This window comes from Protomyctophum bolini (assembly GCF_963924005.1).
Source record: "Protomyctophum bolini genome assembly, chromosome: 19".
Lineage (NCBI taxonomy): Eukaryota > Metazoa > Chordata > Actinopteri > Myctophiformes > Myctophidae > Protomyctophum > Protomyctophum bolini.
Window position 1 is genome coordinate 39214974 of NC_137880.1, and position 25977 is coordinate 39240950.

Genomic DNA, 25977 nt, shown 5'->3' on the forward strand with positions numbered 1-25977 from the left:
CATACGCCTGTAAGGTCGCCGGGGCTAGGGCAAGTGCTAGGGCAGGTGCTACGGGCCAAGATGGAGTCTGAAGAGGTGGGTTTTCAGACTACGGCGGAAGATTGGGTGTGAGTCTGCAGATTGACATAGACTGGCATTTTGGCCGATAGCTGCATCTTAGACTACTAATCTACTACTATGTATACTAATATATATATATATATATATATATATATTACATACATGTATACTACTACATAGCAGCACTTTAGACTATTATATGAAGCTTTTACCATACTGGATTACTGCGGAAACTCTCCACTCACCATCCACTTCTTAAACCAGCTGGCTTTGACGTCCAGCAAGGTGAGGAGATGGACGGGCTCCAGAGGTCTCTCTGTTCCCCCTGAAGAGGCACCGTGTTGGGGCTGAGAGGACCTCTCTGTTCCCCCTGAAGATGCACCGTGTTGGGGCTGGGAGGACCTCTCTGTTCCCCCTGAAGAGGCACCGTGTTGGGGCTGGGAGGACCTCTCTGTTCCCCCTGAAGAGGCACCGTGTTGGGGCTGGGAGGACCTCTCTGTTCCCCCTGAAGATGCACCGTGTTGGGGCTGGGAGGACCTCTCTGTTCCCCCTGGGGAAGAGGCACCGTGTTGGGGCTGGGAGGACCTCTCTGTTCCCCCTGAAGAGGCACCGTGTTGGGGCTGAGAGGACCTCTCTGTTCCCCCTGGGGAAGATGCACCGTGTTGGGGCTGGGAGGACCTCTCTGTTCCCCCTGAAGAGGCACCGTGTTGGGGCTGAGAGGACCTCTCTGTTCCCCCTGGGGAAGAGGCACCGTGTTGGGGCTGAGAGGACCTCTCTGTTCCCCCTGAAGAGGCACCGTGTTGGGGCTGAGAGGACCTCTCTGTTCCCCCTGAAGATGCACCGTGTTGGGGCTGGGAGGACCTCTCTGTTCCCCCTGAAAAGGCACCGTGTTGGGGCTGGGAGGACCTCTCTGTTCCCCCTGAAGAGGCACCGTGTTGGGGCTGAGAGGACCTCTCTGTTCCCCCTGAAGAGGCACCGTGTTGGGGCTGAGAGGACCTCTCTGTTCCCCCTGAAGATGCACCGTGTTGGGGCTGGGAGGACCTCTCTGTTCCCCCTGGGGAAGATGCACCATGTTGGGGCTGGGAGGATCTCTCTGTTCCCCCTGAAGATGCACCGTGTTGGGGCTGGGAGGAGGACAGCAGTGCCAGGGTGCTTTCTATGATCTCCTCCATGTACCTGGAAAGACACGGGTGACAATTAAATTAAATTTGATTCAATATAATTAAATAAAATCCAATCCAATCTGATTTGATTCAATTCAATTCAAAAAGCTCACTTACTTCTCCGGGTGTCGGATCCAAAAGGTCGTGACCTCTTTCTGGAACTCGTTCATCAGGCGGATCTGGACCGGAAAAAAAAAAACAGATGAAAGATGGCTTTCCCCTAGTCCAGTTAGCAGTAACAATAGTGTGTGTGTGTGTGTGTGTGTGTGTGTGTGTGTGTGCGTGTGCGTGTGCGTGTGTGTGTGTGTGTGTGTGTGTGCACATACCTGCTTGAGCAGACAGCAGATGGTGTGTGTGTTCACGTCGACGGTGGACGACCCCGTTGGAAAGGTCAACCTGTGACACGTGAAGTTCCGCCGGACGCTCTGAGCTGCAACGCACAGGACGACCGTTGTCACATGGTCTGTGTTGTTGTCACATGGTCTGTGTTGTTGTCACATGTTCTGTGTCGTTGTCACATGTTCTGTGTTGTTGTCACATGGTTTGTGTTGCTGTTACATGGTCTGTGTTGTTGTCACATGGTCTGTGTCGTTGTCACATGGTCTGTGTCGTTGTCACATGTTCTGTGTCGTTGTCACATGGTCTGTGTCGTTGTCACATGTTCTGTGTCGTTGTCACATGTTCTGTGTTGTTGTCACATGGTTTGTGTTGCTGTTACATGGTCTGTGTCGTTGTCACATGTTCTGTGTTGTTGTCACATGGTCTGTGTCGTTGTCACATGGTCTGTGTCGTTGTCACATGGTCTGTGTCGTTGTCACATGGTCTGTGTCGTTTATATCGTTGTCACATGGTCTGTGTCGTTGTCACATGGTCTGTGTCGTTGTCACATGGTCTGTGTCGTTGTCACATGGTCTGTGTCGTTGTCACATGGTTTGTGTTGTTGTTACATGGTCTGTGTTGTTTAAACACCATCTAGATTCTAGAGTCTACATGGTGTTTAGGACCGTCTTACCTAGTCTGCTGTATACCTGGTTTTCTGATTATAGGACTAGAGCGTACCTAGACTGCTGTAGATCTCTCTGGTGACGTTCAGAGGAGACGAGGAGAAGGTCTTGGAGAAGAAGCGGAGGACTTTATCCTGCGGGACGAAGAAGCATAACCAATGAGGTACTGTGTGGCGTGTGGAGCGATGAATAAGGTACTGTGGGCAGGTTATGAAAATGGTGTCCGACCCCTCCCCCCTCTGTACTGTGCCCAGAGCATCGGCTAATGCCATCGGGTAGGAGGTACGAGGTCCATGCGTGCAAATACAATAGGTACAAGCATTCCTTTCTCCTTCGGGGAGACAAAAATAAAGAAACCTTGAACCTTGTGTGGTACGTGAAGGTACTGCGTGTATATTTTAATAAAGTACTGGCATGTGAAGGTATGCGTTTAGCTCACGCTTATCTTTAAGGCGCTCTGCTAAATGCCGATAAAGGCGGGGTTAGGGGTGGGGCCTTGGCAGAAGGGATGGAGTTAGGGGCAGAAGGGGAGGGGTTATGGGCAGAAGGGGAGGAGTTAGGGGAAGGGCTATGACAGAAGGGGAGGGGTTAGGGGCAGGGCCATGACAGAAGGGGAGGGGTTATGGGCAGAAGGGGAGGAGTTAGGGGCAGGGCTATGACAGAAGGGGAGGGGTTAGGGGCAGGGCCATGACAGAAGGGGAGGGGTTATGGGCAGAAGGGGAGGAGTTAGGGGCAGGGCCATGGCAGAAGGGGAGGGGTTATGGGCAGAAGGGGAGGAGTTAGGGGCAGGGCTATGACAGAAGGGGAGGAGTTAGGGGCAGGGCTATGACAGAAGGGGAGGGGTTAGGGGCAGGGCCATGACAGAAGGGGAGGGGTTAGGGGCAGGGCCATGACAGAAGGGGAGGGGTTAGGGGCAGGGCCATGACATAAGGGGAGGGGTTAGGGGCAGGGCCATGACAGAAGGGGAGGGGTTATGGGCAGAAGGGGAGGAGTTAGGGGCAGGGCTATGACAGAAGGGGAGGAGTTAGGGGCAGGGCTATGACAGAAGGGGAGGGGTTAGGGGCAGGGCCATGACAGAAGGGGAGGGGTTAGGGGCAGGGCCATGACAGAAGGGGAGGGGTTAGGGGCAGGGCCATGACAGAAGGGGAGGGGTTAGGGGCAGAAGGGGAGGAGTTAGGGGCAGGGCTATGACAGAAGGGGAGGGGTTAGGGGCAGAAGGGGATGGGTAAGGGATAGGGTCATGGCAGAGAAGGAGGGGTTAGGGACATAGCGGAGGGGTTAGGGACAGAGCAGGCGGGGTTAGGGGTGGGGCCATGGCAGAGGAGGATGGCAGGGAAATGGCGGAGGAAGGAGGGGCTACGGCAGAAGGGGAGGGGCCACAGTACTCACAGACAGGGCGGGGTCGGGGTCACTCAGCGCAGCGGTGAGGTTCTCACTGAGCGCGCTCCAACTCTCACTGCTCAGCACGTCAGAGGGCGGAGCCTGACACAACGCCTGGAGCGCCTCCCAGCGCACCTGTAACCATAACGACAATAACAACAACACCTTTAACCATAGCAACGACAATAACAACAACACTGATTTAGAAGACATTTGTAGAATCTGTTCTCAGGTCTAAATGGGTTAAATTAGTAGAACTAACTCTTTGAATCCAGGTTGTATTAAATTAGTAGAACTAACTCTTTGAATCCAGGTTGATTAAATTAGTAGAACTAACTCTTTGAATCCAGGTTGTATTAAATTAGTAGAACTAACTCTTTGAATCCAGGTTGTATTAAATTAGTAGAACTAACTCTTTGAATCCAGGTTTTATTAAATTAGTATATAAAACTACCTCTTTGGGTCGACTGGGGTCCAGGTTCTCAGCCAGGACTTGTAGCTGCTCTTGCTTGATGAACGCGTAACTCTGAAATGAATACATAACATAAATAATTTCATATTTTTTTATACATGTAAATTACATCCTGCACATGAGTAGCCCTTCGCCAAGTCCCACCCCCAGGCCCGTCCTTGTCCAATAGGACACGTTACCAAGGGAGAGGAGTTATGCCACGCCTCCCTTGTCGCCCATCGAGATCCGTGTAAAATGACTGGGATTTCTCCGTATTACATAATCGATCATTTCAGTAGCAAGAGCTTCAAAATGTCTTCTGAATCTGGTCAACCAGGCCTGCATTTAGGCTATGCACTGGACACATACATGTGCACTGGACACATACATGTGCACTGGACACATACATGTGCATGACGGTAATACTGTAGGCTATACGGTGCTGCGTTGTTACTCGCCCATTGGACCGTGGCTATTTAGTCGTCTGGTAACGTACGTGGCCTGGGGACTAGGGGTCCCGGGTTCTACATCCTGTTCTGGATATAAATAATTAGAAAGAAGAAGAAAACGGCAGGTTACAACACTTTCTTTGGTTCTTCGTTTTGGTTCAACGAAATCAACACTCACCTGGTTGAAGGAGGAGTCAAATCAACACTCACCTGGTTGAAGGAGGAGTCAAATCAACACTCACCTGGTTGTAGGAGGAGTCAAATCAACACTCACCTGGTTGAAGGAGGAGTCAAATCAACACTCACCTGGTTGTAGGAGGAGTCAACGCTCACCTGGTTGAAGGAGGAGTCAAATCAACACTCACCTGGTTGAAGGAGGAGTCAAATCAACACTCACCTGGTTGTAGGAGGAGTCAACGCTCACCTGGTTGAAGGAGGAGTCAACACTCACCTGGTTGAAGGAGGAGTCAAATCAACACTCACCTGGTTGAAGGAGGAGTCAAATCAACACTCACCTGGTTGAAGGAGGAGTCAACACTCACCTGGTTGAAGGAGGAGTCAACACTCACCTGGTTGAAGGAGGAGTCAAATCAACGCTCACCTGGTTGAAGGAGGAGTCAAATCAACGCTCACCTGGTTGAAGGAGGAGTCAACACTCACCTGGTTGAAGGAGGAGTCAACACTCACCTGGTTGAAGGAGGAGTCAACACTCACCTGGTTGAAGGAGGAGTCAACACTCACCTGGTTGAAGGAGGAGTCAAATCAACACTCACCTGGTTGAAGGAGGAGTCAACACTCACCTGGTTGAAGGAGGAGTCAACACTCACCTGGTTGAAGGAGGAGTCAACACTCACCTGGTTGAAGGAGGAGTCAACGCTCACCTGGTTGAAGGAGGAGTCAACACTCACCTGGTTGAAGGAGGAGTCAACACTCACCTGGTTGAAGGAGGAGTCAAATCAACACTCACCTGGTTGAAGGAGGAGTCAAATCAACGCTCACCTGGTTGAAGGAGGAGTCAAATCAACGCTCACATGGTTGAAGGAGGAGTCAAATCAACGCTCACCTGGTTGAAGGAGGAGTCAAATCACGCTCACATGGTTGAAGGAGGAGTCAAATCAACGCTCACCTGGTTGAAGGAGGAGTCAAATCAACGCTCACATGGTTGAAGGAGGAGTCAACACTCACCTGGTTGAAGGAGGAGTCGCTGTCGGAACAGTTGTCCATCATGATGGCCCCGCCCCCTGTAGCCCCTCCCCTCTGGTCTCTCCTCTCCTCTGATTGGTCCTCGTCGTGCTGGCTGACGAGAGACTCTACGACCACCGCCATGTTGGCCTTCAACGAGCCTAGCATCTGATGGTACCTGTACGCGCACACGCACGCGCACACGCACACACAAGGCCAAAGGAACTACACTTTAGAAACAAGACCAAATAAACAACTACACTTTAGAAACAAGACCAAATAAACAACTACAGTTTAGAAACAAGCCCAAATAAACAACTGCACTTTAGAAACAAGCCCAAATAAACAACTGCACTTTAGAAACAAGCCCAAATAAACAACTGCACTTTAGAAACAAGCCCAAATAAACAACTGCACTTTAGAAACAAGCCCAAATAAACAACTGCACTTTAGAAACAACTTACAAGACCAGATAAACAACTACACTTTAGAAACAAGCCCAAATAAACAACTGCACTTTAGAAACAACTTACAAGACCAGATAAACAACTGCACTTTAGAAACAAGACCAGATAAACAACTACACTTTAGAAACAAGCCCAAATAAACAACTGCACTTTAGAAACAACTTACAAGACCAGATAAACAACTACACTTTAGAAACAAGACCAGATAAACAACTGCACTTTAGAAACAACTTACAAGACCAGATAAACAACTACACTTTAGAAACAAGACCAGATAAACAACTACACTTTAGAAACAAGCCCAAATAAACAACTACACTTTAGAAACAAGACCAAATAAACAACTACACTTTAGAAACAAGACCAAATAAACAACTACACTTTAGAAACAAGCCCAAATAAACAACTGCACTTTAGAAACAACTTACAAGACCAGATAAACAACTACACTTTAGAAACAAGACCAGATAAACAACTGCACTTTAGAAACAAGCCCAAATAAACAACTAGACTTTAGAAACAACTTACAAGACCAAATAAACAACTACACTTTAGAAACAAGACCAGATAAACAACTGCACTTTAGAAACAAGCCCAAATAAACAACTAGACTTTAGAAACAACTTACAAGACCAAATAAACAACTACACTTTAGAAACAAGCCCAAATAAACAACTAGACTTTAGAAACAACTTACAAGACCAAATAAACAACTACACTTTAGAAACAAGCCCAAATAAACAACTAGACTTTAGAAACAACTTACAAGACCAAATAAACAACTACACTTTAGAAACAAGACCAAATAAACAACTACACTTTAGAAACAAGCCCAAATAAACAACTACACTTTAGAAACAATCCCCAAAAAACAGCAACCAGCTACAATTATTACCAAAAAGAACAAAAACAAACCAAGCCCAAAGTCGCTTATACTCAAGCAGACCTGGCAACACTGTGTGCACTCACTGCGGCGAGGCTCTGGTCGTCCTGGTGATGGCGCTGATGAGCGCGTCGTGGGCGGAGCACACGGCGTGTCCGTCGTCTCCCCTGGCGCACTTCTCTGTCTCCGCCTCCACCACGGCAGCCAATGAGCTCTCTACGTAGCGCCGCATGTACTTCACGAACTCATAGCTGTGGGAAAACGAGAGTAACACGTACTTAAAGGGACACTTCACCCTTTTTGCAAAAAGATATATGTTAATGACGTTTAGAAGCTTTAGATCACTTTCCTGGGGGTATTTATGTGTGTAATATGTGGTTTTAGATATTTTAGATTGTAGCAGTGAGCCTGTTGGCTCTGATGTCATGGACACTGGTCTCACTACCTTCCTGGACTACAATTCCCATAATTATTTGGTGCACTGCTCCTCCTTGTGGATAGGGGGGAGAGCTGTCTTACTGAGACAACATGTAGTCCAGGAAGGAAGTGAGCCCAGTGTCCATGACATCAGAGACAACAGGCTCACTGCTACAATCTAAAACCACATATTACACACATAAAGACCCCCAGGAAAGTGTTCTAAAGCTTCTAAACGTCATTAACATATACTTTTTTTGCAAAAAGGGTGAAGTGTTCCTTTAAAGGAGAATTCCATACTAAAAGGCTTTCTTACCTTTATTTGTAGTTGTTACGTCCCCACCAAAGAGGTCCAGGTGTTATTTTGTGCAAAAGCTCCTTATTGGCTATTCCCCTACCATAAGCCCTCAATGAATTGCATTGAATGGAATGGGAATTGAATGGGGCTATGGGGTGTTGTGCTAATTCGCTTATTTCCATCGCTCAAAATAATCATTTCTTTGTATATATCCTCTCTTCATAATGTAAATAATATCCCAAGCGGCACACTTTACTACTTCTTTCGATGGAAATAAGCAAACTAGCACAACACCCCATAGCCCCATTCAATTCCCATTCAATGCAATGCAATTCATCAAGGGCTTATGGTAGGGAAAATAGCCAATAAGGAGTTTTTGCACAAAAAAACACCTGGACCTCTTTGGTGGGGACGTAACAACTACAAAGAAAGGTGAGAAAGATAAGAAAGCATTCTAGCATGGAATTCTCCTTTAATTAATTTGTGAAGCCACTAAGGAAATCGGGATTTCCTGAAAGTTCATATAATGGCCTGTTGTGGCGCTGTCATTGGACCCAGAAAAACCCCATAGAAGTCCATGTATTTGGGCCCAACTTCACCTAGACTGTATTACCTTAATAAACATGGTCATGAATACTTCCTGCTTCCAGTCACTAGTTTAAAGTCTCATTTCTAATGTCATAATATTCTTTTTGGAAAATGATGGCCCCATTTATTTAAAAAAATGACCGTAAAGTCGCGCATGTTCTGAGGGGCGTGGCTACCGTTACAGTCTATGATCGGGATCCCCCACCCACTCGAGTCAAAATAAAAACCAACGGAGAAGAAGGGGGGGGGGGGAAGTCCCGCCTCGTTGTCTGGGCCAGCCAATGGGCCAGCTGGGCCCAAACGGATCTAGAAAGATGGCGATGTACAATTCAAGGACTGACTGGCTTCATTTTACGTTCATGTTAGACCCGCGGAACGCTTTGTCCATATTTTTTTACAGTCTATGGTGCACACGCATGTTTCGTGTGGGTGGGGGTGAGCAAGGCATTAGCTAGCAACTGGCTCAGGGCTAAAAGTAGGTTTCTTTAGCTAAATAAAGCGATATAAAACGTATTCGGGTATATACGTCAGCAGCAGTCAATGTGTTTTAACTGTCTGACTGCCCCCCCCCTGGTGTGCACCCATAGAGCCCCCCATTATAATTACATAATCTCGTTAACATGCTCGTGGTCGTATATATTTATCGCTCATATTCATATTCACATACTTGTGGTAGTTCTTGTCGGTCTCTTCCAGGTGCAGCAGTATCTCTTCCGCTGACTGGACAGAGGGGGCGCCAGCGAGGCGATCCCGAACGCTGTGCAGCAGCTGCCCGAGGAGAGCCGCGAGCTCCGCCTCCTCGTCCGACGACAGCCGAGACATGGCGCCGCTGCCCCCTGCAGGATGGGAGCTGGGAGAAAGGAATATAAAAAAAACCACTTCTCAACGGTTTCTGAATGGCGGTGTGTAACCAATGGGACCATGATGTGAACAATCACACCTCACGATTATTGTGTCAAAGATAATTGATTTATACCCCCATTTAGATTCTCTGAGGACGTTTCTACAAATGTCTTCTAAATCATGACAGTTTTCTGAAAAACTTTTGTTCTCAAACATTTTCATATCAAGGACCTAACTAAAAATATATGTATTTGGCCGCTGACCCCCATCTGAAAATATGTTGTTCCAGGGACCCCGCAGAAGCACATATTTGAGTTAAAAACGTTTGCTCTGAAAGAATATATATTCAAAGATTTGTGGCACATTTTCACGATTAAAAAAATAAATAGCAGACCTACAAGCTCGTAGTGCTGCGCTACGAGCTTTTAGATCTGCTATTTTCCAATAGCTAAAGTGTAACATAATGCTTGAAACGCAACAAAGGGGTTCCCGCCCAGTATGGGTTAACCATATTATCGCCATAATCTAAATATGTAAAATGGTAAATGGTGCATTTATATAGCACTTTTATCCCCCCCCCCCCCCCCCCAATGGGGATGCAGGGGTGGTCTTTTAGATGAGTCCCATTTCAACAACGTTAGGAGTCATATTTTGCCATTTTTACAAACTGCAGCATTTAAATTAACTCCCATTTTATACGGTTATAATGTGGTTGTATTCATGTAGAAACCGCAGAAGAAGAAATGATTATTATAACTAAAGCTAGCAAAATAAACTAGAATATTACAACAGTAGGCAGTAGTGCATCCCGTGGATGCAGAGGTCGTTGTTTAATATTGCGTCCCTCAACTAGAAACTGCGTTTTATTGCGATACAAAATCACCCTATTTTAATCTCTGAAGAGGTCCTTCATATCCCGAAATTATTTTGGGGCGAAGATGACCAAACAAAGCATTTTCGGGACTCCCCAGTCAAAAACTTTGAGAACCCCTGGGCTCTTGTGCTCCAAAATGAGTAAATAAATCATATAATGTTTAGACAAATATAGGCCTTGTTTAGCATATAAGTTGTTTATATATATCTAATGGAACCAAATGGACCCTTACAGGTCTGTAACTGAGAGTGTAGCCAAATGGACACTTACGCATGCTGTCTGACTGTGTTTGTTGTTAACTTTACTTAGCAGAATTAGCTTTAGCTTTATATATATTTCTCATTCACAAAGCACTAACGCACGCATGCATGCACGCACCAATAATGTATTCATAATCATGTTGTTGTTATGTTAAACAGCACAAAACAATGAATGACATCCATAAACAGAGTGATAAATACATGTATGATGTTTGTTGTTACTCACCGACCGTGTGTGAGAGAGACTCAGAGGATCACTGACGCCGTCTCCATGACGACCACACCGGGGGTTGCCAGGTTGAGGCTCTTCTGTCTGTGACAGAAAAAACAATTGCTACCAGCTCTATGAAAACACTGAGCAGGCAGACTTATAGGCCTCACTCACACATTTCGTCTTGTTGCGTTGACTTTGTATGTAATCGCGCCGCTCCAACCATCCAATCGTCCATCCTCGGATCCACGGATGGCTGCAATTCGAAACTGGCCTCTGTAAAAGCTGAATTTGTATCTGGATTGTACTATGTTTTTGTATGGACGTGGTGTTGGGTGCCTGCACATATGCACACATGGCATCAACGCATGGTGTTGTGTGCAGGCGCCCTACACTCTGTCTTTGTACTATGGATTGTACTATGTTTTTGTATGGACGTGGTGTTGGGTGCCTGCACATATGCACACATGGCATCAACGCATGGTGTTGTGTGCAGGCGCCCTACACTCTGTCTTTCGTTTTCTTTTCTTTTATCCCCCTGTTCCCCTCACTGTATATATACTTTTTTTCCCTTTTCGCTTCCTATATGATGAATTCCTGTTCTGTTCTTTAACTACATAGAAGTGTCTATTTGTTTGTCTCTAAATGTTTTGATGAATTGAACAATGTGGACCCTGTTGTAAACAAGTGTAAGGCTTAATTGGGTCGTCCACTCACAGTTAACAGTCTTTGTATTGAGTTTGTGCTTGAAATGTACTGTAATTCTGCAAACTGTTAATAAAGATTTCAATCAATCAATCAAAAACCTCACTGTCCGGGCCGGGGGGGTCACTGGTGGGGGGTGGACCGCGTTGGCCGAACGGTTTGCGGAGCGGTCTTGATATCGGTGAGGTCGCTATAGTTCGTATCGTATCCCCGGACCGGCACGTTAAAAATTACCACCGCTGAAGTGCCCTTTGAGCAAGGCATTGAACCTCTACCATGAAATGTTCTATAGGCCTATGAGCAGGGCCTGGCTGTAAACACGTTCTTGAGCTTAGTCCAGTCCTGCTGTACATATGCAGATCAGGCATTTAAATGCTAATCTGGATATTCATGCATACAGTAGGCTACATAGACTGGACAAAGCGTTCTCCGGGGTCTGATATGGACGTAAGATGAAGCCTGTCAGTCCTTGAACTGTAAATCGCCATCTTTCTAGATCCTTTCCACCTCACTGTATAGGCCTGTGTTTATTTTCCCTTTTTACCTCCTTTATGATGAATTCCTGTTCTGTTCTTACTATTTGTACGTCTCTAAATGTTTTGATGAATTGAACAAGGTGGACCCTCTTGTAAACAAGTGTAATGCTTAATTTATTGGGTCGTCCATTGAGTTGTGCTTGAAATGTAGGATAGCCTACTGTAATTCTGCAAACTGTTAATAAATATTTAAATCAATCAATCAATCAATCAATCAATCAATCAATCAATCAATCAATCAATCAATCAACCAATCAACCAATCACAGAAAAAAAGAAACAAGCCCAGAATCGCTTATAATCAGCAGACGTGGCAACAGCGAGGCCAAAATACCAGGATGCATTGTGGGACAATTATTGACACCTATGGTGTCAACAAATAGACAACTTCATGTGTGAATAAAACATGAACATATATATACATTTGTGAATAATAAAGTAACACATATAAATACATCTAGTAATGATATTTATAATTATAAATTAAAAAATGCATTGGCTTATTTATTAGCCCTGGTCCGGTGAGGTCACGTGACCAGCACAGTCATGTGACGTTCCCACGTGGCATCATTGTTGTCGTTGTCTTCCGGGTTCGTTCGGCGGTGTTGTTTCTCTGTGAGGAGCAGACGACATTAGTGTTTATTTATTTATTATTAAATAGTAGTATCTTATCAATGACTTCATATCGATCCACGATCGATACATCGTTATAAATCGGATATTTATTGTTTGTTTGTTTATCGTGTTGTTGTTGTTGTTGTTGCCATGGCAGCAGCGGTGGACAGCTTCTCTCTGCTCTACAGGTCTGATAACTCTCTTTATCTGATTTATTAATGCTTTGGTGGTCCTTAGCCGGTGGTCCGGGGACCCCCACTGATCCCCCGGGGACCCCCACTGAACCCCCGGGGACCCCCACGGGTCCCCATGTGGCCCGGGGAGGTCTAATAACTGATCACTCTCTTGGTTTATTTTAAAACAGTGGTGGTCCTCAGCCAGTGGTCCGGGGACCCCCACTGGTCCCCAGTGGTCCTTCAGGGACCCCTGGTGATCCGGGGACCCCCATGCAGTGGCTGTGGTTAGGGCTACTATACTGTCTGTTAGTATTGGCTTTGGTACAATTAACAAACGTTTTCTTTTTAAACGTGGTTTGCTTTGATATTCAAATAAGATTTGCTGATTATTATTATTTTTCAGAAATAGCAGAAGCTCATACCGTGTAGTAGACTGTGACACTATATATTAATTATAATTATACATTTTTTTAACTGATTTAGCTGGAGGACCCCTCTGAGTGGTACCTCCCCGGGAAGGACCCCTTTTGGGGTCCCCGGGCCCCATTTTGAGAACCACTGGTGTGTAGAATACAATGAATTGCCCGTTGTTGAAATTGAAGTAAAACTGACTGGTCTTACATTTGGTTTGACTCGGTTACACAGACGAATATTATATGCGTGAACATATAGCGCCGATCTACAAGCTCACAACACCTCTGCACTGCGAGGTGTTGTGAGCTTGTAGATCTGCTAGTATTCTCTCACAATGTATTGTTTAAGCATTTATTTCATATTTAGCCTACATGTCTTCTGTGCTCTCTAACATTACACATAGCTACATGTTTAAGCATTTATTTCATATTTACATGTTTTCTGTGGTCTCCAACATTACACCTATAGCTACATGTTTAAGCATTTATTTCATATTTACATGTCTTCTGTGGTCTCTAACATTACTACATGTTTAAGCATTTATTTCATATTTACATGTCTTCTGTGGTCTCTAACATTACACCTATAGCTACATGTTTAAGCATTTATTTCATATTTACATGTCTTCTGTGGTCTCCAACATTACACCTATAGCTACATGTTTAAGCATTTATTCCATATTTACATGTCTTCTGTGGTCTCCAACATTACACCTATAGCTACATGTTTAAGCATTTATTTCATATTTACATGTCTTCTGTGGACTCTAACATTACACCTATAGCTACATGTTTAAGCATTTATTTCATATTTACATGTCTTCTGTGGTCTCCAACATTACACCTATAGCTACATGTTTAAGCATTTATTTCATATTTACATGTCGATTTAAGCTCCGACACCTATTTCAGACAAGCTCTATTATGTGAAGAGTCTTTTAACTCATTTTGTATTAAAAATATATATAATTTCTCCTCTGGTGAAAAGCTGGAGGTTACACTGCCAGAGTAAACACCGCTCACACATTCGAAACAGAGACGGAAGGCGTGTTTTTTTTCCTCTGTTCTGAGGGGCGAGGGGGACATTTTGTCCATTATGATCTTTATTATTACACACGCATCAACGTGTTGACCAACAGCAGACAGGCTAATGTTAGGGAATTACCTTGTTTTCCATGTTACAGGAAGGTGTGTTTGTTTTGACCGGTCGTTCATGAATAAGCCACACTCAATTCAATTCAATTCAAAGGGCTTTATTGGCATGAGAAAACATACGTTTACATTGCCAAAGCAGAAAGAACAATACAACAATACAGCAGAGCAATACAATCAAAACAAAAATGATGTACATTTGAAGGTCAGAATCTTCAATAGATCAAATTCTATGTACCAAGGTCACTCAATGCAGGTATAGTTCAGGAATATACACAATGATTCGTCTTTAGGGTGGTTGTGTTCCATTTGATATCCTTCTCCTCCTATCACAGCAACTCACAAATCTTGCTGCTGTGTTTGCACATTGTTGTACTACACTCACTCATGGCTTGGGGTCGACGACAGAGTACAGCATCTAGCAATGGGTCTGGTCCACACGATTCGACACACCACCAAGATACCCATGTACCTGTCTAGATACTTCCTTAATGTCAACGAAGTCCACGCCCACAACACCAACAAGGGACTAAATTATTTTCCCTCCTATATGCCACCAAAATGTGGAACGCCCTACCAACAGTCATTAAGACATGTGAATCCCTTGACTCCTTCAAAACCGCTCTCAAAGGGCACCTACGGACAGCTGCAAATTCGAAACTGGCCCCCGTAAAATCTGAATCCCCCCCCCCTTTTTTCCCCTCACTGTATATGTTTCTTTTCCCTTTTTGCTTCCTTTATGATGAATTCCTGTTCTGTTCTAACTACATAGAAGTGTCTATTTGTACGTCTCTAAATGTTTTGATGAATTGAACATGGTGGCCGACCCTCTTGTAAACAAGTGTCAAGTGTCGTCCCCTCACAGTTAACAGTCTCTGTATTGAGTTTGTGCTTGAAATGTACTGTAATTCAGCAAACTGTTAATAAATATTTAAATCAATCAATCAATCAAATCGTATATGCACAGTAAGTTGTCACTTTGGAAATCATGTACCAACGGGGGAAATAAAAACCCCCACACCATGTCTTCCCAGAGAGGTGTCCCGTTGCGTCAGCGGCTGGTTGGAGCCCCTGGTGGTGGTGGGCGCGCTGTACGTGTGCGGCCGGGCGCTCGTGCTGCTGCGGGGCACGTGCACCATGCTGCGCGTGCACGTGCTGCCGCGCGTGTGCACGAGGGGACCCCCGCTGAGCCAGAGGTACGGCGCCTGGGCCGTGCTGAACGGTGAGGTCATAGTGTGCGTGTGTGTGTGTGTGTGTGTGTGTGTGTGTGTGTGTGTGTGTGTGTGTGTGTGCCATCACACGGTTTAAAGCAGTCTGGATATAAAATGACACTTATCATCCACTGCAGGGGAGGGCAACTTTGACGACGGAGAGGGCCACTATAGTTCCACACACTCGCTCCAGAGGGCCACTATAGTTCCACACACTCACTCCAGAGGGCCACTATAGTTCCACACTCACTCCAGAGGGCCACTATAGTTCCACACTCACTCCAGAGGGCCACTATAGTTCCACACTCACTCCAGAGGGCCACTATAGTTCCACACACTCACTCCAGAGGGCCACTATAGTTCCACACTCACTCCAGAGGGCCACTATAGTTCCACACACTCACTCCAGAGGGCCACTATAGTTCCACACTCACTCCAGAGGGCCACTATAGTTCCACACTCACTCCAGAGGGCCACTATAGTTCCACACTCACTCCAGAGGGCCACTATAGTTCCACACTCACTCCAGAGGGCCACTATAGTTCCACACTCGCTCCAGAGGGCCACTATAGTTCCACACTCACTCCAGAGGGCCACTATAGTTCCACACTCACTCCAGAGGGCCACTATAGTTCCACACTCACTCCAGAGGGCCACTATAGTTCCACACTCACTCCAGAGGGCCACATTGCTGTCATTAGAACCACTGGTGTGTAGTTACAGGCATTTGAAATTACATGAAAATGTATTTTTTTTATTTAAAATAGTAAAACATGATTCAAGATTTCAATTCGAATATAGCAAAAAAATAGCAGATCTACAAGCTCAAAACGTGTCTTGAGCTCTTTTGAGCAATTTGTAACTGTCCCGGAGTGAAATGAGACGACGCCCCTCGCTTCACAGGGGTGTGATTTGTGTCGTCGTCGTCGTCTCCTCAGGTGCGTCGTCAGAGGTGTGCCGCGCGTACGCAGAGGAACTGGCCAGACGGGGCGTCAACATCCTGCTCATCAGCCAATCAGGAGAGGAGGAGGAGGCGAGTAGCCCCGCCCTCAGCCTGAGGCGCCACGGCGTAGAGGTGGAGGTGGTCCGGGTGGACTTCCCTCTCCTGGGCCCGGCCGCGTCCAAACCCGTCCTCCTGGCGCTGAGGGACAAGGACGTGGGCCTGCTGGTCAACTGCCTGGACCCCGGGCTGGACTCGCACCAGGTGAGGGTCCGGGGACCCCCGGATGAACACCTCTTGTTGCGAACGCAGTGAGCACTTACTATGAGACCTAGCAGATCATGTCTGTCTGTGTGTGTGTCTGTCTGTGTGTGTGTCTGTCTGTCTGTCTGTCTGTGTGTCTGTCCCGCTATACGTCCAAATATGGAGTGTGTTGCATCAGCAATCACTCAGCTCCATATATGGGCACAAAAGGGGCCAGGTCCACATATACAGTAACAGCGGGACAGACACACAGACAGACAGACAGACAGACAGACATGATCTGCAGGGTCTCAGCTGCGTTCGCTTCCTTCTTACTGGTGCTAAGGACGTGTATGAAGTGTCTTTAGAATCAAAACCACCAGGGGGTGCTAAGGACGTGTACCAGTAAGACGCGCAAACGCGGGAAGCGAACGCAGCTCGTACATATTTGGGTTTTTTAAAGATTTTTTTAAGTTATTATTTATTTAAGTTAAGTTATTTTTAAGTTAAGTTTTTAACTTAAGCCATAACCATGTAAGGAGTCCCCAAAGCAGCTATACGTCCAAATATGGAGTGTGCTGCATCAATGACAAACAAATCACTCAGCTCCATATATGGGCACAAAGGTGGGACACACAGACACACACACAGACAGACACACACACAGACACACACACACACACACACACACACACACACACACAGACACACACACACACACACAGACACACACACACACACACACACACACACACACACACACACAGACAGACAGACACACACACACACACACACACAGACACACACACACACACACACACACACACACACACACACACACACAGACACACAGACAGACATGATCTGCTAGGTCTCACGCAATCTCTCTCTCTCTCTCTCTCTCTCTCTCTCAGGACTTGGTGGACCAATCGGAGGAGTCGTTGTGGCGAGCGCTGGGTGCCAACATGGCGGCCGCCAGCCTGCTGGCGCGCTGGGTGCTGCCGGGCATGGTGGAGCGCCGCAGAGGAGCCCTGGTCAACATCTCCTCTGGAGCTCACTACTGCCTCCCTATGGCTGGGAGGGTGATGCTGGCTGCTACCTGTGTGAGTGCACACACGCGCACTATCCACACTTTTCCTGGGCTGTGTGTGCTCCAGTTCCTGTCGATTTGATCCAATGAAAGCCAATGAAACTGGTCAGATGACCAATGATATCCAATGAAATCAACAGGAACTGGAGCACACACAGCCCAGGAAAAGTGTGGATAGGGCTGTCACGATTACCACCATGACCCGACGTCGAAATAGAATCTCCTGAAAGAATATATATTCAAAGATTTGTGCCGCATTTTCACGATTTTTCAAAAATAGCAGACCTACAAGCTCGTAGCGCGCCACCGAGTGGCGCGCTACGAATTATAACATAATGTTTAAAACACCAAAGGGGGTTCCCGCCCCAAAATGGGTTAAGCTGACGATTAATTGTCTTACAGATAATTGCGATGAACGATTTAAACTGTATTTTTGGCGTTGGACAACTGGACAACCATATGAATACAGAATCTTATTTCAGAGCCTTTAATTAAGGGCCTCGTGATCACTAATTGCACAGGGCAGATATGACAAATAACTTCAATATAGTAAGAGATTGCTGGCACTATTTAATGATTTATTTTTACAAAAGAACACGTAGCAGAAATAGCTGATAGCTTTGAGCACTTGGAAAAGCGCTATAAAGATGCAATTCATTATTATTATTATGATGATATTTCAGGGCTACATGGAGCAGTTTTCCAGAGCGTTGCGTCAGGAGTACGGACGTCACGGAATCTTCGTCCAGAGCCTGATCCCTCTAGAGGTAACACTAGGGTCCAAATGTTTACCTTTGATCCCTCTAGAGCAGGGGTAACCAACCGGGGGTTCGCGATCTACCGGTAGCTCGCGGGAACGTTTCCAGTCGATCGCGAAGTGTCAGACAGACCCATTGGAATAATGTCAGTGCCGCTCGTCACATGCAAATAAATTTTGAGCAGAGCGCTGTGGCTCTGAGTTTGAGAATAGACCCCATCGTCCAAGGGTGTGTGTGCGTGTGTGGTATCTTAGCAACACTGAATGATCTGTCCCATTGGTCGTGTGCTCGTATCATGAGCCAATGGCTGCAGCTCTGAGCTTCCCAGACCCAGGTTCACATCTCAACTATTCTACACTACGTCATGCCGTAAAGAGAACTGACAGGTCAGCCACAGGGCTGCTACCATATTAGCAGCTGTGAGCGCTCTTCTCTTCTCGTGAAGAAAGCAGGACAGAGTTGTCAAATAAATCCCGCCGTCATTCATACTGTATTTATTCTCCGACCCGACATTAAAATACGGAACAACGTGCGTTCATTACGGGCTCGTGACAGGCTGCAGACACAGAGTTGGGACTACTAGCCGATAGCGCCGCTGCTACTTCAGTTTTCGTTGTTCGTTGTTATATTTTTTATTATTGGGATTTGATCATTGATGCAAATTCTAAACATATGGATGCAGCTGCAGAAGTTGTGTTGCTTAAAGGAATGCATAGTTGCGTTCTCCTCAACTGCTGCGCAGCAACAACAAAAATATAAAAATGAGAAAAATATACTGAATATACCAGTCTGCAATGCAAACTAATAGGCGAGTGCACTCCAGGGCATATGCAAAGGGAAAGAATGACTTCTGTCCGTGACAATAATCAACGCTACAGTTTGAATTATGTACACATGCACACATAGAGCAAAAAATATGAAATATGAAAACTTGTTGAAGTACAACGCATGAGTCAAGTAGCTGCTTTCCTTTCCTCTTTACTGAGCCTACTGTCATTGAACTGCTGTCCGATAAAATGCAGGATGTGTTTGCATTAACTTCAGATATTTAAATGGAGATTATTGGATTAGTAAGTGACTGTCACCTGCAGGTCAGAGCTAAAGAGAAGGAATTTTGGTATCTTGTGAGCAGAGAATGGCCTTTTCACAAATGAAAATAATAAAATCTAGAATCTAGAAAATAGAACTCGTATGACTGACTCACATCTTAATGACACCCTCAGACTGGCAATCACTAAATATGATTTCAAAACGCTTGCAGATAAAGTTCAGTCACAGCAGTCTCATTAAAGGTGGGCTGACCCTGAGAGTATGTCACCATATCTGTGCAAATATATATGGTCATGTTATGCCTATGTCATTTGAACATCTGCCAATGTGAATATTCATTGAAATGAGAAACAAAATATTTCTAATACTAATTATTTCTAATTTGTCTTAATATTATTTGACATTGATAATATAACTTACTATAAGTATTTATTCTAATTTAAGCTTTAGTCTTTGTGTGGATGTGTGCACATGCATTGAGCCTGTCAGAAATAGCAAAAAAACAAGTGTTTTTTCTAACACGTTTTAGTGGTAGATCTTGGCTTACAATTGGGAATAAAATGGGCTCTTGGGCTTGAAAAGGTTGGTTACCACTGCTCTAGAGGATTGAGATTTATTTTTTTATTTTTTTCAAAAAAGAGTTTATGGGACAGGCAGACTCTTCACATACTAGAGCATGTCTGAAACAAGTGTCCGAGCTGAAATCGACATGAACATTTGAAATAAATGCTTAATGTTAGAGACCACAGAAGTGAACCTTTCAAGCCTGTTTTCTCAACTCGCTGTTTCTCTCCAAGACATTACTCTATAAGCCATGTCTCCAAAACTGGTGGGTCAAACTGAACAACCAATATGTCAATTTGAAGCTATGATTCCCTGACATGAAAAAAAACGAAAATTCAAAACAATCCAGTCCCTCAGTCAAATGTAGTCACATTTGGTTCCATTTAGTATACTCTCTAAGAGTTACAGACCTGTAAGGGTCCATTTGGTTCCATTTAGTATACTCTCTAAGAGTTACAGACCTGTAAGGGTCCATTTGGTTCCATTTAGTATACTCTCTAAGAGTTACAGACCTGTAAGGGTCCATTTGGTTCCATTTAGTATACTCTCTAAGAGTTACAGACCTGTAAGGGTCCATTTGGTTCCATTTAGTATACTCTCTAAGAGTTACAGACCTGTAAGGGTCCATTTGGTTCCATTTAGTATACTCTCTAAGAGTTACAGACCTGTAAGGGTCCATTTGGTTCCATTTAGTATACTCTCTAAGAGTTACAGACCTGTAAGGGTCCATTTGGTTCCATTTAGTATACTCTCTAAGAGTTACAGACCTGTAAGGGTCCATTTGGTTCCATTTAGTATACTCTCTAAGAGTTACAGACCTGTAAGGGTCCATTTGGTTCCATTTAGTATACTCTCTAAGAGTTACAGACCTGTAAGGGTCCATTTGGTTCCATTTAGTATACTCTCTAAGAGTTACAGACCTGTAAGGGTCCATTTGGTTCCATTTAGTATACTCTCTAAGAGTTACAGACCTGTAAGGGTCCATTTGGTTCCATTTAGTATACTCTCTAAGAGTTACAGACCTGTAAGGGTCCATTTGGTTCCATTTAGTATACTCTCTAAGAGTTACAGACCTGTAAGAGTCCATTTGGTTCCATTTAGTATACTCTCTAAGAGTTACAGACCTGTAAGGGTCCATTTGGTTCCATTTAGTATACTCTCTAAGAGTTACAGACCTGTAAGGGTCCATTTGGTTCCATTTAGTATACTCTCTAAGAGTTACAGACCTGTAAGGGTCCATTTGGTTCCATTTAGTATACTCTCTAAGAGTTACAGACCTGTAAGGGTCCATTTGGTTCCATTTAGTATACTCTCTAAGAGTTACAGACCTGTAAGGGTCCATTTGGTTCCATTTAGTATACTCTCTAAGAGTTACAGACCTGTAAGGGTCCATTTGGTTCCATTTAGTATACTCTCTAAGAGTTACAGACCTGTAAGGGTCCATTTGGTTCCATTTAGTATACTCTCTAAGAGTTACAGACCTGTAAGGGTCCATTTGGTTCCATTTAGTATACTCTCTAAGAGTTACAGACCTGTAAGGGTCCATTTGGTTCCATTTAGTATACTCTCTAAGAGTTACAGACCTGTAAGGGTCCATTTGGTTCCATTTAGTATACTCTCTAAGAGTTACAGACCTGTAAGGGTCCATTTGGTTCCATTTGGTATACTCTCTAAGAGTTACAGACCTGTAAGGGTCCATTTGGTTCCATTTGGTACAGTCTTTTTTTCATGGGGGGAAAAAAAATGAGAATTATGTGAGAATCGTGATCTTGATTCTTGTGATTTGAGCAAGAATCGCACTGCACTACTGTGTTATTTATTTGTGTGTGTGTGTGTGTGTGTGTGTGTGTGTGTGTGTGTGTGTGTGTGCGTGCGTGTGTTGCGTGTGTGTGCGTGGGCGCGTGTGTGTGTGTGTTGCGTGTGTGTGTGTGTGCGTGCGTGCGTGCGTGTGTGTGTGCGTGTGCGTGCGTACGTCCATGCAGATATCGTCCAATGGAGAACCAGGATGGTTGGCTCCCACAGCAGAGCTTTATGCGCGCCATGCCATCACCACACTGGGCATCTCTAACCACACCACTGGGTACTGGCTCCACGCTATGCAGGTTAGCACGTTAGCACGTTTTATACTCACTGGGTACTGGCTCCACGCTATGCAGGTTAGCACGTTAGCACGTTTTATACTCACTGGGTACTGGCTCCACGCTATGCAGGTTAGCACGTTAGCACGTTTTATACTCACTGGGTACTGGCTCCACGCTATGCAGGTTAGCACGTTAGCACATTTTATACTCACTGGGTACTGGCTCCACGCTATGCAGGTTAGCACGTTAGCACGTTTTATACTCACTGGGTACTGGCTCCACGCTATGCAGGTTAGCACGTTAGCACGTTTTATACTCACTGGGTACTGGCTCCACGCTATGCAGGTTAGCACGTTTTATACTCACTGGGTACTGGCTCCACGCTATGCAGGTTAGCCCGTTTTATTGAATTGATTGAACCAATGTTTCTATATTAGTGGTTCTCAAATTAAGGACCCCAGAAATGTGACGTAATTGGCTGCCGACCGCCATATGAAAATGTGTTGTTCCAGGGACTCCTCGGAAAGCAAGGTTTTGAGTTAAAAACGTTCTTAGAAATCCGACAGAATAAATTCAAAGATCTGCGCCACATTTTCAGGATCAAAATAAATAAATAGCACACCGCGCTACGAGCTTTTCAATAGCTAAAGTATAACGTCAAAATAAAAGTGGTTTGGTTAATTTGACCGAATCTCACTCCTGTTCATTGGGATGTTTATGTATTCATAATGTTCATGTTTTACAGTATTTATGTATTCATAATGTTCATGTTTTACAGTATTTATGTATTCATAATGTTCATGTTTTACAGTATTTATGTATTCATAATGTTCATGTTTTACAGTATTTATGTATTCATAATGTTCATGTTTTACAGTATTTATGTATTCATAATGTTCATGTTTTACAGTATTTATGTATTCATAATGTTCATGTTTTACAGTATTTATGTATTCATAATGTTCATGTTTTACAGTATTTATGTATTCATAATGTTCATGTTTTACAGTATTTATGTATTCATAATGTTCATGTTTTACAGTATTTATGTATTCATAATGTTCATGTTTTACAGTATTTATGTATTCATAATGTTCATGTTTTACAGTATTTATGTATTCATAATGTTCATGTTTTACAGTATTTATGTATTCATAATGTTCATGTTTTACAGTACGGGGCAACGCGGTGCGTTCCAGAATGGATTTGGCTGCTGACGTCGCGTCTGTTCCTGACTCTAACTTAACCCATTCTGACCTGAGATCAGATTCTAAAAAATGTTCTTCTGCATCCTGACAGTTTTCCATTCTGACCTGAGATCAGATTCTAAAAAAAAATCTTCTGCATCCTGACAGTTTTCCATTCTGACCTGACATCAGATTCTAAAAAATGTCTTCTACATCCTGACAGTTTTCCATTCTGACCTGAGATCAGATTCTAAAAAATGTTCTTCTGCATCCTGACAGTTTTCCATTCTGACCTGAGATCAGATTCAAAAAAAAAATCTTCTGCATCCTGACAGTTTTCCATTCTGACCTGACATCAGATTCTAAAAAATGTTCTTCTGCATCCTGACAGTTTTCCATTCTGACCTGAGATCAGATTCTAAAAAATGTTCTTCTGCATCCTGACAGTTTTCTGAAAAAAAGCCATGTTTCTATGTCAGTCGTTCTTCGATCTTTCAAAAATAGCAGACCTACAAGCTCGTAGCGCTTGCTATTTTTCAATAGCTTAATGCTAACACCAAAAGGTGTTCCGAACTCTGTTCACGGACTCTAACTTTAACCCATTTAGCCCTGAGGACGATTCTATTTATTTTGGAAATATACAGTATAATATAGTTCATGTATATATATTTCTGCTGTCGGGAGGAAACCTCATAAAAGGTTATTTTTTTTCAGGGAATGAAAAATATACATTTTTCAGGAAATAAAGAAAACCTTATATTTTTAAAACAAAGCAACACATCAAACTCCATGTTGTAACTTCATATATTGTCAATTACTTCCATGAGAGGGGGAGAGGTGGTGGAGTTAGCTGCTTTAGCAGACGGTTTGAGGGTCCAATGGAGTTGAGAGGTTTTGTCCAAAGCACTTTTTACTACTTTCCATTCCGTTCAATATTTTCGAAGCAACACACAGACGTAAAGGGTGTTCAGTAGCACTGATTTATGAAACAACACACAGACGTAAAGGGTGTTCAATAGCACTGGTTTATGGAACAACACACAGACGTAAAGGGTGTTCAATAGCACTGATTTATGAAACAACACACAGACGTAAAGGGTGTTCAATAGCACTGATTTATGCCAAAACAAAATCTAAAACCTCAAAAATGGAGTTATGAGGTTTCCTGCAGACAGCAACGATATGATGTATTGGTATTGAGCCAGTGTATAATGTAGTTTATGTATATTATGTATTATTATTATTATTGAGCCAGTGTATAATGTGTGTATAATACAACAGAGTACATTGTTGTCTTCATGGTTAATGTTGTATATTATGATGTGTCGTGATGTTTCCGATCAAGAGTAAATATTTTGTTCCCAGCATGTGCTGTTTCTCTCTGTGTGTGTGTGCGCGTGCGTGTGCGTGCGTGCGTGCGTCATCATGTGTGTGCGTGCGTGCGTGTGCGTGCGTGCGTCATGTGTGTGTGCGTCCATGTGACAGTATCGCACAATGTCGATGATGACTAAAACTAAGAGTAAACATATTGACAATTCCGTCAACAAATAATAAACTACACTAGTATGGTTAAAAGATCCAGTTTGTATTGGTTGCATGCTGAGAATAGCCGATCTACAAGCTCACAGCCATATATGCTGCAACGCGTCGTGCGCTTGTAGATCTGCTATTTTCAGAGCGCAACCGAGCGCTAAAATGACTTTCAGTTATACTGGATCTCTTCTCCACTAGATCCCTCCTTAACATTTAGTTCTACTGGATCTCTTCTCCACTAGATCCCTCCTTAACATTTTAGTCTAGTTTTTATTTGTTGGGCAAAATTGTCAATATATTTAGTCATAGTTTTAGTCGTCATAATTATAAGCTTAGTTCTTTTTTCATTTTTATTTCCGTTTTCCTCAGTGAAAAAAAGGTATAGTCTACGGCAGTGATACTCAACCCATCAGGCCCGCGGGACCATTATGACTGGCCCACCAATGAAAATCTAAAAAAAAGAAGAAAAACAAATCTGGAAAATGAAATAAAAATAAATAAATCTGAATGAAGTTATCTTTAATTACATTATTATAAGTAATACTATTAGAGTTGTACTATTACTCGAACGAAAATAAAAGCTTGGGGGGGGGGGGGGGGGGGGGGGATGCAATGCAAATGAAAGACATATACTGTGTATCCCTATTCCCTGACATAATTTTATAGCTAAACGGACAGAATTCTATTTTATTTGAATGATGAAACCCAGCTGCCATTAATAGTTGGAAATGGAAATGGAAATTGCGGAAATGGTGGAAATGGAAATTGAGGAAATTGCGGAAACGGAAATTGCGGAAATGGAAATTGCGGAAATTGCTCTTCACTTATAGCTATCTATTTTCAGGTAGATTGTTTTATTTTACTCAGTCAGCCATATCACTACTCATTTTTTTTCATGAAAAAGGTCATATCTGGGTAATCTATTTTCAGGCAAATTGTGTTTATTGTATTTAGACAGGCAGACAGACAGCTACTCATGGACAATTGGACAGGCAGGAAGGCAGACAGCTACTCATAGACAGGCAGACAGACAGCTACTCATGGACAATTAGGCAGGCAGGCAGACAGCTACTCATAGACAGGCAGACAGACAGCTACTCATGGACAATTGGACAGGCAGGCAGGCAGACAGACAGCTACTCATAGACAGGCAGGCAGACAGCTACTCATAGACAGGCAGACAGTAAGACAGCT

General features: G+C 44.0%; 2 protein-coding genes across 2 annotated transcripts in view; one reads left to right on the forward strand and one right to left on the reverse strand.

Annotated features, from left to right (window-relative positions):
• The window catches only part of tbc1d32 (TBC1 domain family, member 32), a 41544-nt gene extending 30953 nt beyond the window's left edge, over nt 1-10591 (reverse strand). Inside the window, exons 1-10 of the mRNA XM_080791522.1 lie at nt 10546-10591; nt 9010-9178; nt 7126-7290; nt 5693-5867; nt 4062-4133; nt 3617-3742; nt 2283-2361; nt 1550-1653; nt 1341-1402; nt 306-1236 (exon numbers count right to left, since the gene is read on the reverse strand). Coding sequence (XP_080647648.1) covers nt 306-1236; nt 1341-1402; nt 1550-1653; nt 2283-2361; nt 3617-3742; nt 4062-4133; nt 5693-5867; nt 7126-7290; nt 9010-9164 — 1869 coding nt within the window. The 5' untranslated portion in view covers nt 9165-9178; nt 10546-10591. The remainder of the gene's footprint in view (nt 1-305; nt 1237-1340; nt 1403-1549; nt 1654-2282; nt 2362-3616; nt 3743-4061; nt 4134-5692; nt 5868-7125; nt 7291-9009; nt 9179-10545) is intronic.
• A 1782-nt stretch (nt 10592-12373) lies between these two features.
• hsdl1 (hydroxysteroid dehydrogenase like 1) lies at nt 12374-23446 on the forward strand. The gene is made up of 7 exons (XM_080791163.1): nt 12374-12573; nt 15161-15348; nt 16276-16541; nt 17435-17623; nt 18294-18377; nt 21965-22084; nt 23238-23446. Exons 1-7 carry the CDS (start codon nt 12536-12538, stop codon nt 23307-23309), a joined length of 957 nt encoding a protein of 318 aa, XP_080647289.1. The 5' UTR covers nt 12374-12535; the 3' UTR covers nt 23310-23446.
• Nucleotides 23447-25977: the final 2531 nt, after the last annotated feature.